The 16,990-nt window shown below is 32.7% G+C and overlaps 1 protein-coding gene across 1 annotated transcript in view; it reads left to right on the top strand.

Moving 5' to 3' along the window:
- TTC29 (tetratricopeptide repeat domain 29) overlaps window positions 1-16,990 on the top strand; it is a 258,577-nt gene that overhangs the window by 20,480 nt on the left and 221,107 nt on the right. Inside the window, 1 exon segment of the mRNA XM_033215424.1 lies at window positions 16,085-16,308. Within this exon segment, the coding sequence (XP_033071315.1) occupies window positions 16,085-16,308 (224 nt within the window).

Genomic DNA, 16,990 nt, shown 5'->3' with positions numbered 1-16,990 from the left:
TTACAGAGTATTCCACCAAACAACAGTAGAACACATTATGTTCAACTGTGCATGGAGGATTTATCATAGTAGATTATAGTCTGGGCCATAAAACAAATTTTAACATGTTTAAACAATTTAAATCCTTCCAACTATGTTCTCTTACAAGAATGAAATAAAGTTAAAAAGGATAGCAGAAAGAGTTTTGGAAAATCTTCCTAAATTGGGAAGCAAGACAACATACTTCTAAATAACCCATTAATCGAAGAAGAAATCACAAGTCAAATTAGAAAATATTTTAACTGAATGAAAAAGAAAACACAGCATATCAAAGTTTGTGGGATACAGCTAAAGCAGTGCTTAGAAGGAAATTTATAGCATTAAAATGCTTGTATTAGAAAAAATGTAAATATCCAAAATTAATTTTCTAAGCTTTCATTTTCAAAAACCAGAAAAAGAAAGCAAATTAAACTCAAACTTAGTAGAGAAAAAGGAATAGTAAAATGAGAGCAGAAAACAAACAAACAAAAACAATGAAACTAATGCTGGTTCTTTGAAAAACAAATGGATCAACCACTAGTCAAACTGATCAGAGAAAAATAGAAGGCACAGTTTACCAATTTGGGAAATGAAAAGGGACACATCACTACAGATTACACAAATATTAAAATGTCATTAGGAGATAAACTTCATGCTGATAAACTCAACGACTTAGATGAAATGGCTAAATTTCCCAAAAGACACTGCCAAAGTTCACTTACCTAGATACAAGTAACAGAAGAGATATATATTTATTAAAGACATTAAATTTATAGTTTAAAAAACTTCCTACAAAGAAAATTCCAGGCTCATGTGGCTCCACTAATGAATTCTCCCTAACATTAGGGGAAGAAATAATGACAAACTCAACACAAACTCTTCAAGAAAATAGAAGATGAAGAAACACTTCTTAACTAATTCTGTAGCAAATAATATGGTTAAGCAGCTGAAAGATCTTCATGATAATGTCAATATAAACCTATCACATATATTAGGGTTAAGGAGATGATCAGGAAACTGAGATTTAAGTGTATTAAGTATATTCTTAAATGCAGAAAAGTAATATAGCACATGCTATATATGTGTTATTTGTTGGATAGAAAATATTAATCTAAAAAAAACCCAGTAATATTTGCAAATCACTTGTCCTAAAAACTTTCCTCTGAATTGAAATGCTCCTTTTATTAAATGGCAAATTTTCATGTGTCTATATGAGGCATACACCTTTACACATACATGTACATATATATTCTGTCGTATTAACTTATTTGCCTTTTCTTATATTAGTGCCACTAATCTTTTTATCAATATAGTTGAAATGCATTCTTGTATCTGGCAGAAAGTCCCTTTTGTTCCAAATGAGAAAGTTTTTCTTGTATATTCACTGTTTTATATGAATTTTAGAATAATCTTGTCAAGAGTTGGGGAAATATCATTAAGATTTTATTGGGATTGTGCTAAATTCATATGTTATTTTAGAACTGACATTATTAAAATACTGAGTCCCACATTAACAAGAACCGTTCATTTCAATTGTGTTAAATAATAGCATTGACAGCGGCATCTCTTCACATTCCTGGCTTCAGTGAAGACGATTCTAATGTATCCTAAACAGAAAGCCTTTTACCATAGGTTTTTAAATAGATACACGTTACCAAGATAAAGAAGCTTTTTTTTAGTTTCTCTTTTTCTTAATCATGTGTGAGCTTTGAACATTGTGAAATAATTTTCTTGCACCTACTAGATTATTATAAAGTTACTAGATTTTCTATTTTGAACTATTCTTCCAATTCTGAGATAAACTCACGATGGTTTCAATTTATTGACTTCTGTGTGTGTGTGTGTGTGTGTGTGTGCATGTGTATGTGTATATGTGAATTTTGCATCTAAATCATAATGATATTGAGCTGTGGTTTTTATTTTCTCTTGCTACACTTTAAGATTTTGTAAAATTGACTAAAGAATTTTTATCTTATTCAATTAAAAGTGAGGGCAAATTAAATTTTTTTCAGATAATGCAAGGACCTAGACACATCTCTTTCTCTGCAGTCTTTCTGGGCCCTCCCCCAGCAAAAGAAATTAGAATGGTTACTTGTATTTTGTAAAATTGACTGAAGAATTTTTTATCCTTTTCAATGCTCTAGGACATTTTGGATGAAATGGGAATTTCTTATTATTGAAAATTTGGTAGAACTCCCATGTGAAACTGAATAGTTTTTCTCCTTTGGTGAGAGTAGGGATCAGGGGAAAGGGGGTAGGTAAGTCTTGTAATTGGTCTCCTAAATCTTCTCCAGCTAATTGTTATTTTTGAAAAATAAGTGCCTGTTTATGTAAAATTTTATATTTACTGCAATGAAGTTTAACATGATATTTTCTAATAATGTTAAAGTCTCTTCTATATTTCTTGAAATATTCTCTATATCTTTTTTTTTTTTTTGAGGCGGAGTCTCGCTCTGTAGCCCAGGCTGGAGTGCAGTGGCGCGATCTCGGCTCACTGCAAGCTCCGCCTCCCGGGTTCACGCCATTCTCCTGCCTCAGCCTCCCGGGTAGCTGGGACTACAGGCGCCCACCACCGCGCCCGGCTAATTTTTTGTCTTTTTAGTAGAGACGGGGTTTCACCATGGTCTCGATCTCCTGACCTTGTGATCCGCCCGCCTCGGCCTCCCAAAGTGCTGGGATTACAGGCGTGAGCCACCGCGCCCGGCCTATTCTCTATATCTTGAAGGTAGTGTAAAGATAATGATGGCTAATAATACGGGGCCTAGGGTTGGACTGCCTCTGTTGATGAACCAGCTCCATCACTCACAGGTGTGTGATCTTCACCTTGTTAATTAAACTCTTTGTGGCATAGTTTCCTCATCTGTAAAATGGAGATTAAAATGATAGCACCTATCTCATAAAAAATGTTGTCAAGTTAAATAGGCTAATTACATGTAAAGTATTGAAAACAACACCTGGCACATCATTAAGCATACAGTAAAAGTTAGCGGTTACTATAATTATAATTAGAAATCTTTTCCGTTCATGCTGCTATTTTTAGTGACTATCTGTTTTTGTTTTTCTTGGTTATACTTGTACAGATATCTCTGTCTTTTCACGTAACCAGTTCTTTTGTTTCATGGGTCAACTTTTTGATCTCTCTTTTATCAGTTTATTAATTTACTGTTAATATTTTCTTCTCAGTTTTTATTTAGTATTATTTCGTAATATTTATTTTGTTAGGATTTTTTCTATCATCCTGAGTTGAAAGCTAGCTTCTTCACTAGTATCAGTTGCTCCTGTTTTTCAGAAAATGCACTTAAATCTATAGCTTCCTTTTTAAATATGATGATAACTTCTTTTTTCTTTCAATTCTAAATATATGAAAATTTCCATACTGGTTTCACATTTAAGCAAATAATAAACTTGGAGTGTATTTCTAAATTTGCAGGTGAATAGTTTTTGGTGTTTGCTTTTTTTTTTTTTTTTGTAGGGGATCCTGGATTGGGAAGTAAATCTTTACTCATGCTTAGTAAGTGTGTCATGGATGTATATCCATGGATGTGTAGTAAGTGTATCAGTTTACAAAATTCCTGGTGTGACCAGTACTTGGTCAGATTTTATAAATATTTATTTTTTGGAAAAATAAGTATATATTCTCTATTTAATTTGGTAGATAGTTCTCTATATAAAAATCTCTCAGAATATAAATATTAGCGTGAGGCTGTTATTTCAATCAAGCTAGGCAATTACTGTTCAAATACTTTTCCCTCTACATTATCTGTAAGTTTCTGGAAAAAAAATTAAAATCAATGTCTTCTCTTTCTTCTGTTAATTTTATGTATTTTAAGCTATATTATTAGGTGCATTGTTTCCTACCTGCTATATTTTCAGTAAATTAATCTATTTATAAATCTGATATTATTATACTCCTTTAATGTTTTCTGCCTGAATTCTATTTTGTTTAATACTAATAATATTATACAAGTTTTCTTTTTGTTGGAATTTGCATTATTTTATGGGAATACAAAAGAAAAATATTCTTATTCTCTGCCTGCTAATCTATTTTATACTTTTTAAAAAAAGTTTAAATCCAAGGTTCTTTTATTTCATCTTCTTGCAAATACTTTCTTTTGCTATTGCAATATTCTTATTGATATACTTTTTTATTTACTAATTCTATATTCTTAGTTATAACTAGTAATTTTCTAAATGTTTAGGTAGCTGCAATAAAATTAATATCATATTCAGGGAAACAAGATCTTTATATACAGATGTTTTCTGATGAAAGAATCAAAATGATCCATTGACTTTTCGTTTTTATTAATTTAGTTTTTATTATATTCTGGAAGTTTATTGTATAAATATAGTCAGTGAAAACTCCTGGCTTCACTGTTCATGTGCACAGTGCACACTTACTTTGCAACAGTAATTCAAAGCACATAATATGAAAGATTTATTTACATGACTTACAGTTTGGTAGTCATCTTTTAAGCATTCAAGTGTGATAGGGAAATATATTCTAATTTTATTTTTAGATAAGGGGAAAATCAAAATATGTTGAGTCAAATGAGGAACTGTTTCTATAATAGAAACTTAAAAACCCAAAGAAGAAATGAGATCAACCACTGCTCTTAAGTAGTCAGAACTTGACATTTCTCTTAAGATAAGTTACACAGATTTCTCACCCAAGAAATATAGAATATTTATATATAAAAATATAGAATAAAATCAGTCTAAGAATCATTTGGTTTCTTTTAAAAAATTTTATCAAAAAACGGATACAAGAGAGTATAGTTAGCGGAATACCAATGATTGATTTGTAAAAGAGAAGTTTTATAAGTGTATATTTTTTCTCATGACAAAATATCATTACTTCACTAGAAGACATGCCATAGTAAGAGAAATATACATGCAGTTTTTGTTATTTACCCTTACACTATCATCCATTCCATTACATTACTGAAAAGAGCATGAATAATGTTTTGTTTTCATTTTTAATTTATGTCATTTTCCCTGTGTATGTTAAACCTGTTATATTTCTCTTTAAAACTTGTCATGTTTATAGCTCAATGTATACTATTTTTCTTGCCATTATTTTTAATATGTTTAAAGTATTATAAGGAAATATATGTTTAGAGGGAGCAACATTAGAATATATATGACAAAACTATAGGTGTAAAGAATTGATTGTTTTACCTTTCTCAGAGAAAGCTCCTCATATAGTTAATATGAAATGATTTTTCTTGAAAAGGTTAAAAAAGTTCTAATCAACTTTTGTACATTATGTAGAACTTCATTTTCTAAACTCTGCAAAAGAAAGTTTCATATTTAATGGGGAATCATGAATTATTCCATTTATTATCTACTTCCTCCTTTCAAAGACATGATCTGGATAAAAGGCGGGGTGAATAATTTCAAAAAATACAATACATTTTTAATGGGAAGGTGCAAACTACAGATTCTCATGACTATTAGCAAGTGTAGAGGAAACAGAATTTTACTTGCAAAACTCGTCAAACTCTTGCAAAGATAAAATGTATGACATACTTTAGTAAAAAAAAAAATGCAGTGAGCTGAAGTTTTCTTTATAATGCAACTTGTTTTTACTAAGTTTACTCTTTATATTCTCCAGCTTTTCATTTTTATTAAAAGTTTGATATTTCCCTGAATGTATATGGAAAGTTGATAGTTCTTTTATTTATAATGCTGTATAGAAAGCTAAAAGAAAATTTTAAATGATGTTATTTCAGAAAAAGTTTTCCAAACAAAATTTCAAAAATTGTGCAGGGTATCATAGAATTATGTTTCAAAAAACAGAGTGTCAGTGTGAAAATGGGTGGTTTTAAAAAGAAGAACACAACAGAGTGAATATCATATTCTGTGGAGTTTTTTGTTAATATAAATTATAAATATTAATTTAGACAAAAATGATCATTTGATGAGTGAGCATGATGAAATTTACATGTATATTTAGTCCACTCTTCCTAGTCCTGTGATATGAAACTCATTTTTTGTTTCCCTCCTCTTTTCCTCATGTTTTTTTCTTGTTATTTTAGGATACAGAATATACCAGAATTGTATCACTCACTTGAATTTATTTTGTATCATTATAACTCAGTTTAAAAACTAAGATTATTTCCAGGGTTTATTTTTCAGCTTAGGTTTAACTGGTTTTTCTATAGTAGAGAAGTACAGTGTAATCTGAAAGAAAAGAACAAGAATCCGCATAGTTCTGCAGTTAGCCAAGTGGAGTCAAGGACTTGAAAATACTGTCCCTGAAAAATTATCCTTTAACAATGACGCTCATTTCATATCTTTCCATGTGGAATATTTGGCTTACCATTTTTCTACACAAATTATTTTGTATAAAGTTTGAATTTCTCAAAGGAGTTTGCAAGTAATAAGACTTTTATCAAAATCACATGTGTAATTAACCTCATATAAGGAGCTTTTCTTCCTATCCTTTTTTACCAAACTACTAAAGAAGTTTTCATTAAAGGCAGTTACTTTTTGTGAGATCAACAAATGATTCTAAAACAAACAATAATTTTTTAAGTTTTAAAAATGTGTATGTTTGAGGTTTTTTGATAAAGAAAATGAATGATGCTAAAGTGCTGTGCGACAGTTACCATGGGTAACTATTTTGGTAATACTTTCTGTTGACTGATAAATAGTTTATCCATTCCTAGTTGATAGCAATTACTGTACTTCAAATATTTGATTAAGTGGGAATCACTTGAATAAATCACTTTGAGCAGATGGGCACATTAAAAAATGCCTTTATGTTATTAAGGAAATTATCTAAAGTTATTGTAAAGATTGTAGTCCTGTACTATTTGCTAAATAAGCATGATTTCCTCTGATATTTGTTAATCACCAAAGAAAATACTGTTTGGTTTATAAACATTTGTTGATCTCACATAAAGTGACTGCCTTTAATGCAAAACATCAGTTCTATCAAAATAGAATCTGTGAAATAATTTCTGTCCCATTCTACACAAATATTCCATAACTTCTAAAATACAATTACTCATGTTGAATTGAATTCTTATCGGGCTATTGAGAGAATCTTTACTGATCAAATTTTTAGATATTTTTATTATTCGTTGAAAGGGTTATATTAGTGATAGTACTATTTACAAAATACCAGAGGATAAACTTTATTCCTACTGTTTTTTCTTTTAAATAAAGTTGGAACTTAGGTTAGTTTTTTCAAAATAGCACTTTTCAATTTGTATATATACTTTAACAATGTTGAAAGTCTGACTATGCTTTTCTTTATTGTTAATAGATAAAAAATCTAAAACTACAAAGCAAAACTTGCATATGTAAGTTTCCTCTAAAGTTCAAATTAGTAAACGCGTAACTGTTTTGATAATCACATAAAAATTCTATTTCATAAAAAGTTCTGGGGGGCAGATTTTATTTATATATTTAAAATTGCTAAATTGGACTAGCTACCTAAATTGAGTCTAAATCAAAACTGAAACAGAATGCTACATTAATATTTGTATTCTGACTTTTTGGTAATATTTTTATATTGCTTAATTTTTTTCAGTTCATATAAAAGATGAAATCATATTTATTTGTATGCAATTCTAAGAAATTTCTAGAAAAATTATAAATTAATATATTGCATTAGACGATTTATTTGGAATGAAGCTAAAATGTTATCTGAATCTTTACAAGGAGAATTTTATATAATTTTTGTATATCATTTAATATAAATGATATACAATTTTATTTTTTAATATTTTTATATTTTATCTTATTTTATATTATTTAATATAATTTAATAAATTAATAATATAATTAATAATGAAATATATTATTTTATATTAATATAATATTATATAATATATTAATATAATAATATATAAAATATAATATATAATATAATTTTATATAGATTATAATATAATTTTATATAAATTATATTATTATAATGGCTGTGATATTAAAATTATTATATGATTAGTCATAACTGAGATAATATTATAAAAAGAGCTTCTTAAAATATGTTAAACTATACATACATTGAAGTGATTGTATCGTGTTCATTTTATGTTCAGTAATCTTAAAGGAAGTTCTGAAATGTTTAGAAGACATTAATAACAATATTTATGTTAATGATGAATTCTAGTTGTAATGACTAATTATAATGAAAGTTTATTTTGATCCAAATATAATAAATTCTACTCTTTGAGATGTTAACATATAATAATTAAATTAAATCATATAGAAAATAGGCAGTAGTCATATTATTTATGATTGGTGGATGTATGGGATACAAAATGACTTGTTTTAGAGAATTCATCATAATTTAAAAGTGCTTTATATATGTATTTTATTTTGATTAATAAAAGTTTCTCATTAAACATGTGAATGTTTAAGTATAAAATATTTTTCTAATTTTTCCAAAAATAAGAATTGGATGCTATGAAAACTGTTAATCTATGATATGCCACCTCCCTTATTTACATTTTTAACAGTTGAATCTTTGTTAACTCATCTCATAGACAGCTACATGTTTTGCTGTTCCAGATGGATGAGATAGAATACCATGCATAACTTTACATTTATCTTCTTTGAGTGTCACCTTATTTGCATATCAATTAAAATAATATCTATATTAGGATGGATAATGAAAGTTATCAAATTTACATGATGTAACTGCAGTTTGCCACATTTCCAGTAGATGCCCCCAGAGACCAGTCAACTCATTGGAAAGCCTTTAACTTTAAAGACCTTTTTATATTGAAACTTCTTTCTTGCTATATTTTGAAGTACATGGAAAATAAATTAAGAATTCTAAAAATCTTAATTCCCTAATGTTTCTTACAAAAAATACATATATGACTCTTGGTAGTCCAATTCTTAATCATTACTAATCAATACTATGACTAATAATTGTGAACAATCTAAGTGTGTAAAATTAAGAAAAATGCTTTCAGTTTTCATTGTAATTCTATATGGCTTTAAAGTAAAAAGTCATTTTAAACAGTGTCAAATTTTTTGTCTTTTTGACTTCTCTCTCTTTGTACATTTATATGGCTAGGAAAATGCTCTATTATTATGTTAGCTTTTGGGAAAAAATAGCATTTTTACCAAAAACTATAAAACATAAACAACTCATGCAATTTTTATCAGTTAGTATGTATGTATGTCAAGAAATGAGTTTTTTCATTCTAATTACAGTATACATAATATCTACCTACACTGAAAAAGATAGGTAAGAATAGTGATTCACTTTATTCCAAGGAATTATATTAACTGAAGCTATTGAAGTATTAATTTAAGTCAATGTAATTATCCCGTAGGTGATTCCAATAACATTTATCCCTACCATATGAATGTAAAACTGTTATAACTGACACATAGATAACCCACTTGTGACTTTTAAATATTAACTTAATGAAATAAAAGTATTATCCTGACTTTTGATTAGATATTACATATCTTTTGACTTTATCTTTGTCAGATTAAATGAAAATTTTATGATCTTGTTTTAAAGTATTTTTTATTGAACTGCTTTTGAAATATTTCACTGAATGTAAAGCTTCATGTTGATTCCATAATTCAGTTTATCCTATGAAAAAAACATGTTAAATTTATCAGTCATATGATTGAATAGAAGATAATGTCTTTGATTTTAAAAATTCACCTAATAACTAATAGAAAGACCTACTTAGGGGGTTTTATATTAGTTATTAGATGTATTAGTTTAGGTACAGAGAGAGTAAAATAAACTGTAATTTCTATTCATTGCATCTATTCATCTTGTTTTATATTTGTAGAAGTATATGCTTTTTATCCTTTCAAATGTTTGTCTTTGTCAGTGTTTTTCCTGTTAGACTTTACAGCCTCGAGTGGGAACCATATCTATTTAATTTGCTCTTCCTGGATGCTGCTGGCTGTCTGCTGTCTCCTGTTAAAGGGAAGGATTCTCTGGGGGAGTCACAAAATGATACTGATCTCTGTCTAATACCCAACCTAAACATGGATTGCCATGGAAAAAGAGAATGGCTTTCCAATTGAAAGGTTGTATCATAATTGTCAAACAATATCAAATTCCTAATCAATGCAAATAAACAGAACGTTGTATGGAGGAGGAAGAGAAGAAGAAAAAGCAACAATACATGATATAATAGGAAGCAATGGAGGGAAATGGGAAGAATTCACAATGTGCAACCAGAGGGAGCTGGATGTGAATTCTAACTCTGCCATTTACTATTAATAACTTGTATGGCTTTGGGCAATTCACAACCTCACTGAAGACAGGTTTTTTAATTTGTAAAAATTGAAGTAGTACTTTATACAGTTATTGTGCCAGTTAGAAATGATGTCTACACAGTGCCTGACACATTGTGGGTGCTCTATAAATAGTAGCTATTCAAAATAGTTTAAGGCAGAATTTTAAAACACTGTAATATCTCCATGGCTGTTTTGCAGTAAATTATCCGTTTCCCAGCATCTCTACATATTCACCTGCTGTGGAGTTATGCCATATTGTTCAGCTCTGCTTTCTGTCAGTTTCTAGATTTTTTTTATCTCTGCATTTTTTAAGGGAGATTTTGATGTGAATTCAGAACAGTTAACAGCATCTCCATTGAATGAATAATGCCCTTAAATGGCAATAAAACCTATATGAAATGCTTGACTACTTAATTTCATTCTCAAATGCATTCTCAAGCTGCATCCCTTATCCCATTGCAGCCCCAGGTATCTGCAGTGTCAAAGATCTTCCTTAGGATACATTCAGCATGTCCACGATTTTGCTTCTGTGAATGGCACATTTTTTTCCTGTCAGATGAACTCTCCTCATATTTTATAGTATTAAATCTCTCCATAAATTTGACCAGAGTTCTCTATTTTCATCCAGTATCGTGGCATCGGTTCAAGAAGATTTTTCTTTTTCCGATGCTTAAAAACAGCATCTTTTAATTTAGACTAATATTCATAAAAGTTTTTTTAATGTGTAAATGAAATCAAAGGCTAAAAAGTTTATGGCCAAATGAAATAATGATTAAACAAATAAATCTGAGTTTTGTTTATATTTCTATTTGTGTTTAAAACAATTCTTTCATACAGCAAGTGAACTTTGGCTATGGTTCTCTGTTATGAAATTTAAAACCTGAGAAATTCAAATATAATGGTAGAGATTGACATTCTTTTTTTTTAGATAGCCAGTTTATTTTAACAAATGAAGATTTTCTGGTTAAAAGAAATAATTCGCATTAACTATGAAGGTTTAGATAGGAACCAATTCATTAAACCACTATAATTGTCCTTTCTTGCTCTCAAATGCTAGCAATGAGGCTTAAACAATAGCATATTGGTGTGCATAGGTATGTGTGCATGTGTGTAAAAAGCAGAGACGATACCAGCATAGTTCTATATGCATATTTAAATACATTTCTATTTGTAACATCACCTGTAAAGAATGATCTTTTTAAAAAATGTACTGGAAATTTTAAAAATTGATATTAGTTATATATCATGGATGTTTGAGGCTGAAAGACGGTGTGAAAATAATGATTGTCCAATCCCTTCTGAATCACTTAGTGTTCTTTGGTCACAGACAGCAGAAACGGATTCTGGCTAAATCAAGTGGAAATGATTTTATTGAAAGGATGTAGTGGAATTTAGAGGAGAACCCAGATCAGAAGAAAAAGACCAGACCCGGCCCTCTCGAATGGACATAGGTAGCAGGAACTATGAGACAGTCTTGTCAAAATTCTGCCAGAATTGATTGAGCGCCAGCAACCTCCTACACCTTTGTGTTGCTTGCCTCAGGTTTCAGAATTTTGGGAGAGAGACCAGTTGGCCTAATTTGGGTCAATAACCCACTCCTTGGCTAGGGAGTCCCTGAATTTCCATGCCACCAAAACTACACACAATGTGGGGAAGGTTATTTCTGAAATACTTTTAGAGTGTGCCTCCTGTGGACGTGGAGCTAGATGCTGGGTGGACCAAATCCAGCAAAAGCACCTTCATCTTCTGGGGGTGGGGGAATGAGGCCCAGAGAGTGATTTTTCTGGATTTCTGACCCTGTTGGGATTAGAACTGAGATGGCCTTCTAACTGCCCTATCTAGCATTTATTTGTATCATTTATGGTCAATGTTTACATTTGTATCTATTTATAATTTTCTTCATTTTTGCCCCCAAATGTTTTCTTCACTCCTAGGAGGACTGGCCGGCCACCAATGCATACACATGCAAAGGTGGCATTGCTTATGTGAGGCAAGATTCCAACCCCTTGTCCTCTCAGGCCTCCTATGTCACCCCCCAAACTGCCTTCTGGGGTAACACATGGAGGTCCCGTCAGGCTTCTGAACCTCCAGTTATCTGAACCTTAACTCATTTTCTTTCCCCAAACCTGTTCATCCTTTCGTGTTCCCCTCTTTAGCAAATTACTGATTACCCATTAGCCAATCCCCAAATCTGGTTGTTATCCTTGCTCCTCCCTTTCCTTCACCCTTGATATATCTTTGAATCACCAAGTAATCCATATTTTTGTCTCCTTAAAATGTTTTGAATTCACCTACTTCTTTCCATCCCTCCAGCTTTACCCTGGTTCCACCCCCAGTACCTCTCCTTTCCGTGACCACCAGTCTCCCATCCGTTCTTCCTGCTCCTGGTTTTACCCTTCTCCCGTTGCTTCTCTTGGATCAGGTGTGAATTTCTGACTCACAGACTTGAGAATGCTAAATTGAAAGTCTTTATTTTTTTATAACTTAATTTTAATTCCTGGCCCTGAGCCTTGATCCTCCCTAGTGTAAAAATCCAATCTTGTCACTCTCAGGTAAAGTCAGTCCAATTCGGCAGTTTTTCAAGTTGTTCAAGATTCTAAAACTTCTTCCCCTCACCCTATTTTCCTACACAGAAACAGCATTGCACTACTGGGGGCTTCAGAGGAGGAGAGTTACTAGATTTAGCAAATAGAAATACAGAGCATACAGTTCAGTCTGCGTTTCAAAAACAAGAAACTCTGTTTAGAATAAGTATGTTCTATGCAATATTTGGGACATAACTGCTAATAAAAAAATACATTCATTGTTTATCTGATGTTAAAACTTATCTGGGCATCCTACATTTTATCTGGTAACCCCCTGGGGTAACAGCATTTATTTTCAGATCTTGACCTGGAACAATGTTGTCCAACCCAATGCCCGTGGGCCACAGACGGCCCAGGATAGCTTTGAATGTGGCCCAACACAAATTCATAAACTTTCTTAAAAAGGTTATGAGATTTTTAAATGATTTTTTAAGCTCATCAGCTATTGTTTGTTTTAGTGTATTTTATGTGTGGCCCAAGGCTCTTCTTCCAATGTGACCCATAGAAGCCAAAAGACTGGACACCCCTGACTTCTAGGACTTTGTAATTGTCACTGCATTTGTCTGTCCAGTATCCATTCCTTCCTCTGTCTTTGCAGACATAACTCTAGTTTTGTTTGGGGGCAGCAACATGCCCAAGAGCAGGCAGGGTATTTGTTTTTCCAGACTCCTGGCACCAAGTTGAGGAGTGGGGCTGTGACAGGGTTCTGGCCAATAAACAAGTGGAAATCTGCTAGTGGTTGCTGTTTTTCCCATAAGGAATGCCAGTGCCACCGCACTTTCCCTTTTCTTCCTGTCTTGAAAGTGGACATCATGTCTGAAGCTGTAGCAGCCCTGTAGCAACCAGTAAGGGACCAGAAGGAGGGAAAGTCAAGATAACCCCAGAGACATGGCCTTGAACTTGCCAGGCCACTGAACCAAGGCCCTCAGCTGCCTGCCTTTAGGCAAGAAAATTAGAAACCTCCATTTTTCACAGCACTGTGAGACAAGTTTCTTTTACTTACTAGCTGAATGCATTCCTAGCTTATGAGGTCCTTTACATGTGTCAATCTCTGATGTACTTGATCCATCTTTGTTCTGTCAGCTCTGGAAATATGCTGACCTGAACCCTTCAGGAGTGCCCCAGTACTTCTCATTTCAGTTTTAGCTGTGTCTTACGTCAGTCCCCAGTGGGCAGCCCATGAACAGTCGTTAGCATACATCTCCTTGCTATGGCCAGATGCCATTGTGACAGACATATCAGCCCTCTCCTCCCAGTAACTTCTGGGCTACACATGGAGCCCAGTGGAATATTAAGTCCCTTCTCCTATACCATTCAGGGCTGTGGGCAATTACAGGGAGAGTTCTTGTTGTCCTCTGCCTAGAAATGCTATGCAGTGACTTTTGCTGCCTTTGCATGCCCTTGTGTATAGGGAGGTGGGGAGAGGGATGTTGGTAGTCCTCCCTGCCTTCAAGAACCCTAGATGGGAAGAAGGATGTGAATGTTTTTCTACTCTTGGCTCCCACTACATTTCACAGGATATTGACTTTTTTACTCTCCGGGCTCCTCCATTTGACTGGAGTGAGGAAGAGAAAGAGAACATGGCCCTCCAAGCATCTCGCTGCCTTTCTCCATACTCTCCTCCTCTGTCGCAATTGGAGGACAGGAATAAGTAACAACCACTATTCCTTTTCTCTTCCCCATTTCAAATATATCTTATTCTCATGCTAAATGTTGGCTTTTGATCTTTTGACCTAGGATCCATGTGGTCTCTTTATTCTCTTTATGGACTAGTTCTATAACAACCTGACTGCCAGATAGGAGAAGGTTGCAATTCAGCTGGGACACTTCTTCTAGAGGACTTTTGTAAAATGCAGTCTCGTCATGTCAGTTCCCTGACTCTGATCTCCAATAGCTCTACCTCCCTCCTAGCTTGCAGTCCAGACTTCTCATTGTTGTTTTTACAGTAAGGTCTCTTCATGATCTGGGACCTGCCTGTTTTCTAAACTTCCTGTCTCACCACTCTCCTGCTTGCCACTTCTTATTTGTTTGTTCTCTACCTAAGCTGATCCACTGGATAAGAAATTCTTGGCAGATGCAAGTCTAGTCATTTTGTTTTGTTCTTTGTTTTTTGAACTCTGTAGGTGAATCTAATGCATAATGAGGAATTGAGAAGCAGCAGTGAGATTTCACATTTCCCAGAGTATTCTCACATACCTAATTTCATTTGGTTCCTAGAGGAATTCCATGGTGTACGTAGCATATACTAGTATACACAACTTAGAGATGAGAAGACTGGAGACCTAGGGAGGTGAGGCAAAACTGGGCTCAATCTTGGTGGTCTGGGCTGTTTCCACTCCACGGTGAATTTTTATTGCCAGTAGTATCACATCATGTCTTTTGTCCTATTTTTTTAAAAGAATATAACATAATTAGTATAAAGCTATATCTTTTGGCATCTAATTGTTCTTTTAATGGAATAATAGCCACTACACAGCTATTACCTCACAATTCTGTTTATTTCCTTTCTAGAAATTTTCATCATTTGAAATTATTTCTCGTTTGCTTCCTTATTTGTTAGTCTTGTTCTGCCCCTAGAATGCAAGCGTCACAAGGGCATGGAATCTATTTGGTCTAGAACAGTGCCTAGCACTTAGTAGGAAACTCAGAACCTCTTTGTCGCATGACTAAAAGGAATATTTGTTTGTCACTTTATCTTCTTGCATTTGATTATTGAAGTTAGAATAGAATTATTAATCATTAACTTAATTCTAGCTGAAAATAATTTGAAAATATATAGTTAGTAATAGATTTCAATAAATATTTTCTGCAAGAATGAAAGAATGATGAACTTCTGTAACATACAGTGAAACTACTAATATAGAGAGAATATTGTTTTGATATTAAATGGCAATTTTTATTTTTATTTTTTTTTTTGGTGGGAGGCTGATGTATCAAGTATTTTTGAACATTTATCAGTCAACTAGCTTATTTGTCCTTATAAAATGGAGCTCAGCTCTGGAACTGATATGTTTATAATGTAATTTCATTAAAATTACTGTATTTAGATAGCTCCTGGCATCTTTCATTAAACAGAAGTTGTTCAATTATAAGTGTTTGAGGCAAAGATCTTTTGATAGTTTTCAGTGCTTTCACTGTGGGAAAAAAGGCAACATGATTCAACCTTTAATTATTAGAGAATTAAAACTCTATGTAGACTGAAAGGATTAACATAAATCTGTGAGTGTTTTGATTCATATTCCCAGTTATAGGAACTCCTACAAGAAGAACATCTGTGTGGACATGCTGCGAGATGGTTATCATAAGTCCTTCACCGAGCTCTTCGCTCTGATGGAGCAGTGGGATGCCCTGAGGGAGGCTGCGAGAGTCAGGTCCCTCTTCTGGCTGCAGAAGCCCCTGGAGGAGCAGCCTGATAAACTGGATTACCTCTACCATTACCTGACCAGGGCTGAGGACGCTGAGAGAAAAGGTAAGTGGTGGGACTGTGGGCAGAGCACAAAAGGAGTCAGAACAGTGAGCTTCTGGGGGAAGATTCCAGATCATTTCATATATGAATTTGAAACATTAAGACGACTTAACACACTTCAACCCAGTCAATTAAGCATCTTTATGGAATTAAGAATAGGGAATGTTGGATCACGAGGCTGCCCAGACACGGAAGCATCCTGGTGATGTCCTTCCGAGCCAGGGAAGACAACACATAGCACCTAATAACATCTCCAGAACTTCCCCATGAAGTAACATAGTTCCTATCATTAGGTTTAAACCTTTCTACAGCTTTTCTGTATATGTAATCTGAACATTGACTTTCACAGAGGAGATACTTTCAAAGAGTACTATAACTTGAAAATCACACTGATTTTCCTAAGTTTAGATAGTGGACTTTGAAGTTTGGGTCAGGAAGTCCTACTGATTTGAATTGGAGAATTTATCTTTGTAAATAGTAAAAAGACATTAAAAAAACCTGCAATTCACTATTGCAAATAAAATTGTTAATTTTATATTTTCCATGATATCATTTCTAATAAATTTTTTGAATTTCAAAATTTTCCAGAAAGTTAATATACATTCCAAGTAGTACATATTTTTATCTCTACACTAATTTTACTGATATTGTTGTCATAAATATTTCTTAGTTACATATTAGGAAC

Source organism: Trachypithecus francoisi, unplaced genomic scaffold (assembly GCF_009764315.1).
Source record: "Trachypithecus francoisi isolate TF-2019V2 unplaced genomic scaffold, Tfra_2.0 Lachesis_group1, whole genome shotgun sequence".
Taxonomy (NCBI): Eukaryota; Metazoa; Chordata; class Mammalia; order Primates; family Cercopithecidae; genus Trachypithecus; species Trachypithecus francoisi.
The sequence above is the reverse complement of the archived record's forward strand: the minus strand, read 5'-3'. Positions and strand labels throughout refer to the sequence as shown.